This window comes from Penicillium chermesinum, assembly GCF_028974085.1.
Source record: "Penicillium chermesinum strain IBT 19713 chromosome Unknown utg000002l:1.0-5270490.0:1.0-5274688.0, whole genome shotgun sequence".
Classification (NCBI taxonomy): Eukaryota; Fungi; Ascomycota; class Eurotiomycetes; order Eurotiales; family Aspergillaceae; genus Penicillium; species Penicillium chermesinum.
In genome coordinates, this window is record NW_026695312.1 from 3,620,076 (window position 1) to 3,631,711 (window position 11,636).

The 11,636-nt window shown below is 52.8% G+C and overlaps 5 protein-coding genes across 5 annotated transcripts; 3 read left to right on the forward strand and 2 right to left on the reverse strand.

The window, feature by feature from the left end:
• Nucleotides 1–444: 444 nt before the first annotated feature.
• Nucleotides 445–2,961, forward strand: N7468_002215 (thioredoxin domain-containing protein; the record flags this gene model as incomplete). The annotated part of the gene is made up of 4 exons (XM_058471512.1): nt 445–519; nt 581–698; nt 755–2,260; nt 2,324–2,961. 4 exons carry the CDS (start codon nt 445–447, stop codon nt 2,959–2,961), a joined length of 2,337 nt encoding a protein of 778 aa, XP_058334653.1.
• A 1,140-nt stretch (nt 2,962–4,101) lies between these two features.
• Nucleotides 4,102–4,539, reverse strand: N7468_002216 (uncharacterized protein; the record flags this gene model as incomplete). The annotated part of the gene is made up of 1 exon (XM_058471513.1): nt 4,102–4,539. One exon carries the CDS (start codon nt 4,537–4,539, stop codon nt 4,102–4,104), a length of 438 nt encoding a protein of 145 aa, XP_058334654.1.
• Nucleotides 4,540–5,023: 484 nt separating this feature from the next.
• On the forward strand, nt 5,024–6,005 carry N7468_002217 (CAP domain-containing protein; the record flags this gene model as incomplete). The annotated part of the gene is made up of 2 exons (XM_058471514.1): nt 5,024–5,577; nt 5,648–6,005. The coding sequence occupies 2 exons, from the start codon at nt 5,024–5,026 to the stop codon at nt 6,003–6,005; spliced, it is 912 nt and encodes a 303-aa protein (XP_058334655.1).
• Nucleotides 6,006–7,208: 1,203 nt separating this feature from the next.
• N7468_002218 (choline/carnitine O-acyltransferase) lies at nt 7,209–9,858 on the forward strand (the record flags this gene model as incomplete). The annotated part of the gene is made up of 4 exons (XM_058471515.1): nt 7,209–7,608; nt 7,660–7,689; nt 7,745–9,658; nt 9,731–9,858. The coding sequence occupies 4 exons, from the start codon at nt 7,209–7,211 to the stop codon at nt 9,856–9,858; spliced, it is 2,472 nt and encodes an 823-aa protein (XP_058334656.1).
• A 102-nt stretch (nt 9,859–9,960) lies between these two features.
• N7468_002219 (uncharacterized protein) lies at nt 9,961–11,210 on the reverse strand (the record flags this gene model as incomplete). The annotated part of the gene is made up of 3 exons (XM_058471516.1): nt 9,961–10,764; nt 10,828–10,925; nt 10,976–11,210. 3 exons carry the CDS (start codon nt 11,208–11,210, stop codon nt 9,961–9,963), a joined length of 1,137 nt encoding a protein of 378 aa, XP_058334657.1.
• Between the last annotated feature and the right edge of the window lie 426 nt (nt 11,211–11,636).

Here is an 11,636-nt window from a genome sequence, read left to right on the forward strand (position 1 = left end):
AGGGTACGTACGCTGTAATGGTGTACTGAGGGTATATGAGATATTCAGGCCCATTTTTTTTCTAGAGAGGAATACGTACAGAGGATAGTGATTGTGTATCATTACATGGCCTAGGCAAGTAATAATAACCAGACTGGTAAATGTGATGGTGACTGACGCCGGTACGTACAACTATGCACGTGATATCCTTGATGCATCGATGACGCACAGGGACGATCTCCCGTTCGCCGGCTCTCGCTGGAAACCAACCCCACTTCCGGTCTTGTGCAATCCTCCTCCAGAACGCCATCCTGACTCGCTAATCGGACCGGTTGTGCTAGACTTGTGGGGTAGTATTCATCATCCCTGCGCCAGCCCCCAGCGCCTCCGACGCCAGTTTTGCAACTCAAACCTGCCCTCATCTTCCCCGCACACCCTAGGTATCCCGAGGTCCATTGAGATACCATGCAGTCGCAGCACGACGCCCCTGACGCGGGGCTAAAGCTCGTCAATCGCCTGCAGCAAAGCAGATCACCTTATGTGAGACCTAGAGGCCATCTATTCCCAGCTCTTTGATTTACAAGACTCTAACGGTATTCAGGTGCGTAGGCACATGAACAACCCAGTAGCATGGCAGCTATGGGACTCAGAGGCCATCAGTCTTGCGAAAAAGTACAACCGCTTAATATTTCTCAGTATCGGGTATTCAGCGTGCCACTGTACGTCCCAATATTCTCCTGTCTATGAATTGCACCTAACGTATGTCAACCCGTAGGGTGCCATGTCATGGAGAAGGAATCGTTTATGTCGCATGAAGTAGCTGCGATCTTAAACGAGTCATTCATTCCGATCAAAGTAGACCGGGAGGAGCGCCCCGACGTTGACGACATCTACATGAACTATGTCCAAGCCACCACGGGATCCGGAGGTTGGCCATTAAACGTGTTCCTCACTCCAGACCTCGAGCCTGTCTTCGGAGGAACTTATTGGTCCGGGCCCAGCTTAACGGCAGGTCAAGGGCCCGAAACAACCGGATTCGTCGAAATCCTAGAGAAGTTGAGGGATGTCTGGGTAACTCAGCAACAGCGGTGCGTGGAAAGCGCTAAGGATATCACCAAACAGCTTCGAGAATTTGCGGAAGAAGGAACCCACTCTAGCAACACAGTCCGCGGTACAGACGAAGATCTCGACATTGAACTTCTGGAGGAGGCTTACCAGCATTTCGCCTCCCGGTACGACGCCAGCAATGGAGGTTTTGGCCGAGCGCCCAAGTTTCCCACTCCCGCCAACTTGAGCTTCCTTCTTCGACTTGGCGCATATCCCCGTGAAATCGCCGACATCGTGGGCCAGGACGAGTGCGAGAAAGCAACCGCCATGGCTGTCACAACACTGGTTAAGATGGCCCGCGGTGGTATACGAGATCATATTGGCAACGGCTTCGCTCGATACAGTGTGACCGCTGACTGGAGCTTGCCCCATTTCGAGAAAATGCTCTACGACCAGGCTCAGCTTCTGGATGTCTACGTGGATGCATTCCGAATCACTCATGACCCTGAGCTGCTTGGCGCTGTATATGATCTGGCTACATACTTAACGAGTCCACCGCTTCAGTCACCCACTGGAGGGTTCTTTTCGTCTGAGGACGCTGACAGCTTTCCCAGTCCTAATGATACCGAAAAGCGTGAAGGTGCTTTCTACGTGTGGTCGCTGAAAGAATTGACCCAGGTACTTGGCCCACGAGACGCGCCAGTTTGCGCTCGTCATTGGGGAGTGCTACCTGACGGGAATGTCGCGGCTGAGTATGACCCGCATGATGAATTCATGAACCAAAACGTACTCTCCGTTCGGATTACGCCGAGAAAATTGGCCAAGGAGTTTGGCTTGAGTGAAGAAGAAGTGGTGAAGATTATCAAAGGCGGCAGGCAGAAGCTCCGCGATCATCGGGAGAAAGTCAGAGGACGACCGGAGCTGGACGACAAGATTATCGTGGGCTGGAATGGACTGGCTATTGGGGCTCTTGCCAAATGCAGTATCTTGTTCGAGGAAATCGAGAGCTCCAAGGCACAAATATGCCTGGATGCAGCTGCACGCGCGATCGGCTTCATCAAAGACAACATGTTCGACAAGGCGACCGGCAAGTTGTGGAGAATTTTCCGCGATGGCCGTCGGGGCGACACCCCTGGGTTCGCAGATGACTACGCGTACCTGATCAGCGGTCTGCTGGAGATGTACACCGCGACCTTCGATGACTCGTATCTGCAATTTGCAGAGCGTCTCCAGAGTAAGAAACCATCCGAAATACCAAAGATCCCCTCTCCGTAGGATATCACTGACAGTTCGTTAGAACATCTAAACGAGAATTTTCTAGCTAAGAACGATGGTGTACCCGAAGGCTACTATAACACCTCCTCCATTGAGACCCCCGGCGTCCCGGGCCCGCTTTTCAGATTAAAGACCGGCACCGAGTCCGCCATGCCATCCGTCAATGCTGTGGTGGCGCGGAACCTACTATGTCTAGGAGCTCTTCTCGAAGACGAAGAATACAAAATCCTATCTCAGCAGACCTGCAACTCGTTCGCCGTTGAAATCATCCAGCATCCGTTCCTTTTCGTCGGAATGCTGGACGTGGTTGTGGGGCTGCAAATCGGCATGCGTACCGTGACTGGGGTCTACGCTACAGCCGACGTCTCTGAAACGTCAAAGCCTCGTGGGGAGGGCCTTATCAGCCAAAAGGATTCTGTGCCGGCATACAATCTTCTTCGGAGGCGAGTCCGTGGTGAGGCCGGGTCGGGTGTCTGTCCAACAATCTCCGTGGCCTCGCTGGTGGATATCCGCCCGTCGCATATTAAGGACTTTGTCGGTAACCAATCCTTCTGGTTGAAGTGTCGGAACCCAATATTCAAAGACCTGAAAGCAGCCGATCCACCAAAGAACTATCTGCTTTCTTGCGAGGCGGGACGATGTACAGTGGTAGATCTCTAAATATTCCATTTCATCTATTGCCATCTATTTCAGCTGTCGCAGGTTTTTTCCTCTCTTTTTTTTTTTTTGTTCTCTTTTTCGTCGTTTTTTTGCCACTTGTTTAGGGCAGCTTGTCCCGGGGTGTCAGAGTCGCCTTGCTTAACGCATCGGATCCGATTTGTATGGTACCTGGTGCTGGCGCTGTCGGAAGGTGGAGACCTAGCGGGCAGTAAGGCGCTGGTTTTTTGAAGAGTTGTGTGAGATCTAAACATTCACAGTACGGCAGCGTAAATTCCTGCCGTCGAACATAGAAGTTACACCAAAATCACGATTACGCTCCTTGATACATCATCTGTTCCGACCCCGAGCCCGAGCCTTGAAATCTCCACGGTAATTCGATCGGTCGCAGAGGCCGCACTACGTCATTGGGTGTACCTGCGCTATGTATTGGCCTTTAGGCCCTCGCGCTTATGTACTTCTGGTAGTTTCTCCGTATGAAAGGAGTCTTTGCCCCGCTTCAATGTTCTCGCCGCCCCTTGTGGCTGTCATCCGTGGCGGTCCGAGATTGCCATTTGGTCCACTGTATCTAGATCAAGCTTAGTGCGTACAGAGTCGGCCTCAATTTTGTGATGATTGGGGATGTTTAGCATCATGGTGCATGAACCAGGGATCGACAGAGACGACGGAAGCCGAAAGACTAGTCGATCTACGATTGCAGACTAAAGTTTGCGATGTCTTGGACGATCTTTTCGCACGATCAAAAGGATGGGGGACGGCGAAGCGCCAAGCTCCGAAGTCCTCCCAAACTAATCAAATAAGAGGCTGAAACAGTGGCAATGTGTCAGGCGGGGAGCTAATCAATCTGAATCGAAGTGTGAAGATTGCAGGGAAGCGCGAAGGGGAAAGCCAAGGAAGCCAAATTTCTTAGTGGCCGTGCCGTTGGGCGGGGAAACGCCCCTCCAAGCTCCTGATTGGCCAGGACCGATCAACAATGAAACTTGTTCCTGGTTTCAACAGATGGTCAGGGGTTGGGATGAGTTCTCGACTCCTCATTCCCCGGGGCCCTTTTAGCCTGATAGAGTCCGTGCTTTCATGTTTCCTCTGCCGAAAGGTCTGGCCCATTCACGTACTCCAGCAGTCTCTGACTGTTGAGCCTGATTGTTAAACCTGCTTGTATATCCATCCTTGAACTCCGTACGCGCGGCTGGTCCCAAGGACCATGAGACGTGCAGCGCTAGCCATGAAACTAGTCCGCAATGAAGCTAGCGGGATTGGGTATCCGCCCAGGGGTACTCCATACGCCTGCATTGTCTCCATTGTGGCTCCATTGGCTCCAGTTGGCGTCACCCCTGTACTCCCCAGATCGACCTTCCCCTCGAAAGACCATCCGAAGAGTCTGGCCCCGGAGAATATCTGATACACTTGACCCGGCGTGTACGCCGATACGAATTCCCATAGTCCAGCCTCTCCCAGGTAGCGCAAACCAATGAGAAGCGGCACTGGGACGCGTTGGAATGTGGAATGTCCCACGCCTTCCAGTGGCCGGCAGCTCTGGTATGTGTCGGACAATTTCTCGGGGAGGTTGGTGCGATAGGGCATTTTGCAGCGCCAGCAATAAGTAGTCGTAGTACAGCCTTGGGGCAATAGATGAAGAGTTTCGGATCTATGATTATTGCCTGTGCCAACCAACCAGAAATTTCAATTCGCATTGGCATCAACTGTCGCAATATACCGAACAATCAAAAATTGAGAAGCCAATTTGCCTGGGGATCGCACCGCCCCACCACAACGCCATCCCTTTTTACGACTACATCTACCCTTCACCTTCCCTTCCTTCTCTCCTCCACGCTTCACAACTGTCACAATTCCGCCTTGAGCTTTTTTTTTCTTCTTCCTTTCACTCTTTAGAGGAAGATAAAAATCGGTTCAGGCTGTCATTCCTTTGAAATACACTGCGTCCAATAACAACACTCTTTAGTCCACACAGTTGACCTGTGTTGACCTCCAACTACTATCCCCCACGCACTATCCCCCACGCGCTAAACTTCCCGGCGAAGCTTGTTCCTTGAATTGTTGAATCACCATGCGCTCTACCATTATCCTCGCTGCTTTGGCAGCAAGCTGTGTTAGTGCCTATGAGAAACGCGTCGTCGTGACCGACTGGTCGGAGGTCATTGTCACCAAAACTGTGACTGCTCCCGCTGTTACCGAGACCCTCCCTCCCGTCCAGAAGCAACAGGTTGTTTACGAGACTGAGACCGAGGATGTTGCCAACGGTGCTGCCAACGGTGCTGCCATCCCCACTGAGCACACCGACCTGGCCAAGAAGTCAACCGTCGTTCCCGAAGCCACCACTGCTCCCGCTCCTGCTCCTCCCGCCGAAACTTCCTGGTGGTCGACTGCCTCAACCTGGGAAGTTACCTCTACTGCCCAGCCCGCACCATCCACCCTCGCCACGTCCACCGCCACTGCCCCGGCTCAGCCTTCCGCTACCGGCGCCAACTCTTATCAGCAGGCTGTTCTGTACAACCACAACATTCACCGCAGCAACCACTCTGCTCCCTCTGTTGACTGGGACAATAGCCTTGAGCAGAGCGCTCACGTCCTGGCCGCTCGCTGTGTCTACGAGCACGACACGTAAGTTCTATGATGATCTGCAAAAGCTTTGTTTTGATGCGGCTCAATACTAACCATCTTCCCATTGCAGATCCATCAACGGTGGGAACTACGGCCAGAACATTGGCTATGGTACCTCGGCTGAAGATGTTGGTGTGATGATCACGAACATGATGTACAACGACGAAATTGGCTTCTTCCCCGAGCCTTACGGCGAGGCCTCCCCTAGCATGTCCGATTTCGACAAGTGGGGCCACTTCTCCCAGATTGTCTGGAAGAGCACCACCCACGTCGGCTGCGCTACTGTTACCTGTAACAACCTGGGCAACGTCGACTCCAGTGAGCCCGTGCCATTCACCGTCTGCAACTACTCCCCGGTGGGCAACGTTGCCACTGAATACGGCGCCAATGTCCTTAAGCCCAATGGTGCCGCCACCTACACCGCATAAGGCTGCTTCGAAAGGGGTTGGACGGGGCTTGGTGGGCTCTTTGACTGAGCCTTGGATTTTTGTTCGACCTACATTGCGCCAAGGCCCTACTTCTCCTCGCCAACTTTGTTTCCCTTTTAGCATTCATGTTCTTAGCCATGTGTTACTCTTTTTCCATTTACCTTACTCTGATTCTATTCTCTGCATGTCCTGCTCGGTCGATCTCGCTAGGGACTCTTGGGGTTGGGATCGGCATCGGGTACCTGCCTGAGGCTCCTGTCCCCCGGGCTTTTCCTGTATGTACTGTGAAAGGTACCTTGACGCCTTCTCTTCCTTCCCTTGGAGGGGACATGCGGAACCCTTTTACAATTGTCAATATGCCTTTCCCATTTTGAGGATCTGCTTTAGCGATGTGTTTGCTCCTGTGGATAGAAAAATTCAATGGCCCTGTGATGTACTGCAGATGCTTGACGAAACCTAGTCACGTGCCCGCCCCGCGCGTAGCTTAAGCTTAGCTCCCTTCGTCCGAAACGTCATTGTAATCCAGAGACCCGATTGGGATGTTCAGATATGCGTAGTTGAATCAAGGTCCTCATTGCTTTCATTACTTTCACTTTCCGTCTCATTCACGTGTCCTCTGGGTCTCAGCTCGGTATTCTCACCCCAGCTGGCAGGATCGCGAAGCTTGAACTTGGCATATAATCATCTCTGCATTGAAACCGGAGCCGCTCCGATCTACTCGGTACATGATCGCCTTATCCGGCCAATCTGGAGGTGCGCGACATCTGAACCCTCTAACCTAAGATCATCTGACAGCATCCGTTCCCCCGGCGCTATTGACGCATCGTGAACCCCCAGTTCCGCCCACCCCCACACTCAGCAAGCACGATTCGCTTCTACCGGAGTCCTTTACCTCCGTTATCCGCCCCGCCAACCCGAGTGAAGGCGCGAAAATTCCCGGAGCCCTTTAGGTGACTGTTCTAGTCCTAATCCCCGTGCTGCCTGATATAAGGTACCCTTGTGCCGTACACCCTTGGCTTCCCCTCTCCCATCCTCGTTTCCCCCCAGCTTTCTGATTTCAAGCTTTCGCTCCCGTATGAGCCTCAATGCCACCCTATTGCTTGCAAGATTGCCACTACTTCTATCGCACTGCTCTGCGTCTCCTGTCTATCCCTACACATCTCGCTAGTCGCTACGCTTGATTTGGATTAGCTCACTAATACAATGTCTTATTCGACACTGGCAGTTCGCTATTTTACAGCCCCCGAACCACTTGGGCATGCAATGGACTCCCGCAAGCCTGTCACCTCGGAGCCTCAGGCTCAAACGGTCATGAAGCCGAACGCGTCTCCAGAAAAGCCCAAGAGCGAGGTCGCTGAGTCGCACAAAGCTACCACGCATGGGTTGACCTTTGCGAACCAGGATTCCCTGCCTAAATTGCCTATTCCTGAGTTGGAGGATACTTGCAAAAGGCATTTGGAGAGTCTGGTTGCGCTGCAAACCCCGCGCGAGCATAAAGATACCAAAGCGGCTGTCGAAGAATTCCTCAAAACGGACGGCCCTGCTCTGCAAGAGAAGCTTAAAGCATATGCTTCCTCAAAAACCAGTTACATCGAGCAGTTCTGTGAGTCATTTGGTCTTCTTTCTGGGTTGAAGTGGTACTGATATCCCATAGGGTACGATTCTTACTTGAATTTCGACAATCGTAAGTCACAATATTCACCGTATAATTCATTGCCATTCAACTGACGGTTCCATAGCTGTTGTCTTGAATCTTAACCCCTTCTTCTTATTAGAAGATGACCCTACTCCTGCTCGTAACGACCAAGTCACTCGAGCAGCATCGCTGGTAGTGTCTGCTCTATCCTTCGTGCGTGCGGTTAGACGAGAGGAGCTACCCCCTGACACTGTCCGTGGAACCCCTCTTTGCATGTATCAATATTCAAGGCTATTTGGTACCGCACGTTTGCCCACCGACAATGGCTGCGTTATCAGCCAAGACCCTGTGGCTAAGCACATCGTTGTGCTGTGTCGAGGCCAGTTCTACTGGTTTGATGTATTGGATGATAACAACGATCACATTATGACCGAGAAGGACATATCCCTCAATTTGCGGGTTATCATCGATGACGCTGCCCAGACGCCGATCCAGGAGGCCGCGAAGGGTGCTCTGGGGGTTCTCAGTACAGAGAACCGCAAAGTCTGGTCAAGCCTTCGAGAAATTATGACGAAGGATCCGGCGTCCAACAATGCCGAGTGCCTCAACATCGTTGACACTGCTCTCTTCGTACTTTCTCTGGATGATACCGAGCCTACTAGCACATCTGAGCTTTGTGCGAACATGCTCTGCGGCACCAGCGAGGTGATTAAGGGTGTGCAGGTCGGGACATGCACGAACAGATGGTACGACAAATTGCAGATCATTGTTTGCAAAAACGGCAGTGCTGGTATCAACTTTGAACACACGGGTGTAGACGGACACACTGTTCTCCGCTTCGCCAGTGATGTCTATACCGACACCATTCTCCGCTTCGCAAAGACCATCAACGGCCAAGCCCCTACTCTATGGACCACCTCCAGCCCTGACCCAGCAAAGCGCGACCCCAGCAGCTTCGGCAACGTCAGCACGACTCCCCGCAAGCTGGAGTGGGACATGATGCCTGAGCTCACAATCGCCCTCCGCTTCGCCGAGTCTCACCTCTCAGATCTCCTCCACCAGTACGAGTTTCAAGTCCTAGATTTTGAAGGCTACGGCAAGAACTTCATCACATCCATGGGCTTCTCGCCAGATGCCTTCATTCAAATGGCCTTTCAAGCCGCCTACTATGGACTCTACGGTCAACTCGAGAACACCTACGAGCCGGCTATGACCAAGGCTTACCTTCATGGCCGCACCGAAGCCATCCGTACTGTCACCCCCGAGGTAGTCTCCTTTGTCCGCACCTTCTGGGGAGAGAACCCCGCCGAGTCAAAGATCGAGGCCCTGCGCACAGCAGCCCAGCGCCACACGGCAATCACAAAGGAACGCTCCAAAGGCCAGGGCCACGACCGCCACCTGTACGCTCTGTACTGCTTGTGGCAGCGCTCCTTCGATGAAGGCGCATACCAGGATTCCAGCTCAACAGGTGGCTACTCTAGTCCCAGCGAGAGCGTGGACTCGCCCAAGCTCTCTGATGCCTCGGATGACGGGTTCTCGTCCCCAGCCAGTCCTGGCAGCTTCCGTGGTGTGCGGGTGCCAGCTGCACCGCCTACACCGGCAATCTTTGCAGATCCGGGCTGGGACAAGATTAATAGCACGGTGCTGTCGACGTCGAATTGCGGAAACCCGTGCCTGCGGCATTTCGGTTTCGGGCCTACCAGTGCCGACGGCTTTGGTATCGGGTATATTATCAAGGATGAGTCTATCTCGTTCTGCGCATCATCGAAGCATCGCCAGACGGCCCGCTTGATGCAGTCGCTTGAGTCTTATCTGTTGGAGATTAGAAAGCTGCTGCGCGCGACCAGCGGGAAGACGGCTAGTCCGCGGACAAGCCGTGCGAGGGAAACAGAGGCCATTGCCGAGAGACTCCAGATGAGTCACCGGAGGGGCCGGATTGTTCGAGGAGATGGTCGTGGTGCTGAGACGCCGACTACGACGGATGGTGGGGATTTGGAAGATGACGGCATGGGTGGATGTGAGTTTTCTCTCCTTTCTATTCGCCCCATTTGTCCCCAATCTAACTAAGCTCGTGCTAATTGTTATGTAGATGGATTCTTTGATGCCGGAATGCTTCTCCACGCGCTCAAGGGCGTAGATGCAGAGCGCGAACAGCGCGGCGAGAAACCGGCGAAACGGAGATTCGTGGGGAAGAAGCTCCATCTAAACGAATATTGAATATCTACGTTCGATCTAGAAAATTGCCCCTTTTCCCGAAGTGATCATTATATGTGGAGAAAATATTAATGACATTTGCTGGATATTGACCACCGCAACATCCTACTTATAGTAGTTCGGCACACTCAGACCCTTGAACTCGAAGTTCGTGCCCTCCCGCCGATCAATCACCGTTTTGTGATGGACGTCACGCACACGCGCGCGAACATATTCTGTGCCGGTCGGCGCAGGCTTGCTCGTGTCCTTGTCTTCTTCGGTGAGAAGCCCAAGACGGTCTAGCAGCGGCGACGGGACGGGCTTCATGATGGTGTGGTCTCCGGGGCGGACGAAGTAGAGCAAACCAAGTCGAGCGATATCAAGCTGGTCTTTTGGGGGTGTGACAACACGGTGGATGGTGGACTTAATGAATCCTGTTTCATCTTTAGTAACCCATCCGTGTGTAGGCTCTCGGGGGGGGGGAGGGGCTAGATACATACCCTTTGTAAGAAAAGATAGCGTATCAGCAGCATTGCACGTAATGCCGCCATCTACAGGCTTAACGTACTTCCAGTCGCCTTGTGGAGTCTGAATCTGCAGGCCAGCCACATGCTGCGAGAACAGCAGGGTCAGGCTTCCGAAGTCGGTGTGGCCGCCCTTGGAGTAGTTCTGGGCTTTATCCCATTCTTCCTGGCTCCGGACGTTATAGATCATATATCGCAGATGGTCATCTGAGACTCTATCGTATGCGTGGGCATTCACCAGGAAGTCTTCCGGTAGCTCCAGGATAATAGACATCAGCGCAAACAGCTTGCGGGCGACCTTGTCGAACAACTCGCGGTGGAAGCTAGCGATTTCATCGTAGTTCTCTTTCACAATGCGGTGCCGGGGGACATCTTTCCATTCGGGGATATCCTTAGGGATGTTAAGCTTGAAAGGGCGTCAGCGCTAGCCCCTAGACCGCAGTTTGAATGCTACTGATAGAGAACATACCATCTCAATATTCTCCTTCACGCCCGTATCGCCGATCCAGCGGGAATTCTCACGGTATCCGAAATACTCGCCTTCGGCAAAGTTGCAGGGAAGCTCCGCTTTTCTTCGAGCGGCTCTTTGAAGAAGGCATTGCCTAAGCTGAACTGACGCAGGACACGCTCGTCGGATATTCCGTGTCCAACGACGACCCAGAATCCCACGCGGGTCACAGCGTCGTAGAGTTGCTTGGCGAGTTCTTGTTTGCCGCCAGGCTCGTCGAAGCGAGATAGATCGATTTCGACTAGCGGTGCCCAGTCGAGGTTCTCTTTAGTTGGTGCAGGGCGGGTCCATGATTTGATGGGGACCTTGTCCAGGGGGGCTTGCTCGAGGGCGATTGGAGCCATGTTGTTAGGGCTGGCGGTTTGATGGGCTCAGAAGGCTTGGAACCTGGGTCATATTTATCTAGAATGCCGTTTGATTCATGATCTGCTTCTATTTACCATACTCGGTATGTTTCAAGAATGCGGGGGTTATGGTGATAACATCCGAGCTTGCGATTGCGTTATTTCCATGTGGCCTCGTTCCAGCCTGGTGGATGCTGGGCTTTTGGCAATATCGATTTGAATAATCGGAGCCGGGGGGGTTTGAGCCGGGAATTCTCTAGCTTACGCTTAATGAAACTTGACTCATTTAATTTCTACTCCGAGTACCTCTGCGAATATAGGACTGACTCGGGCCGGAAGGGAACGGCTGCTCTGCTAGTATGGCTGAAAGGAGTGTAGATCGGATCGCTCTACCACCAGCATCGTGCATCCTGGTGAGCTACAGAT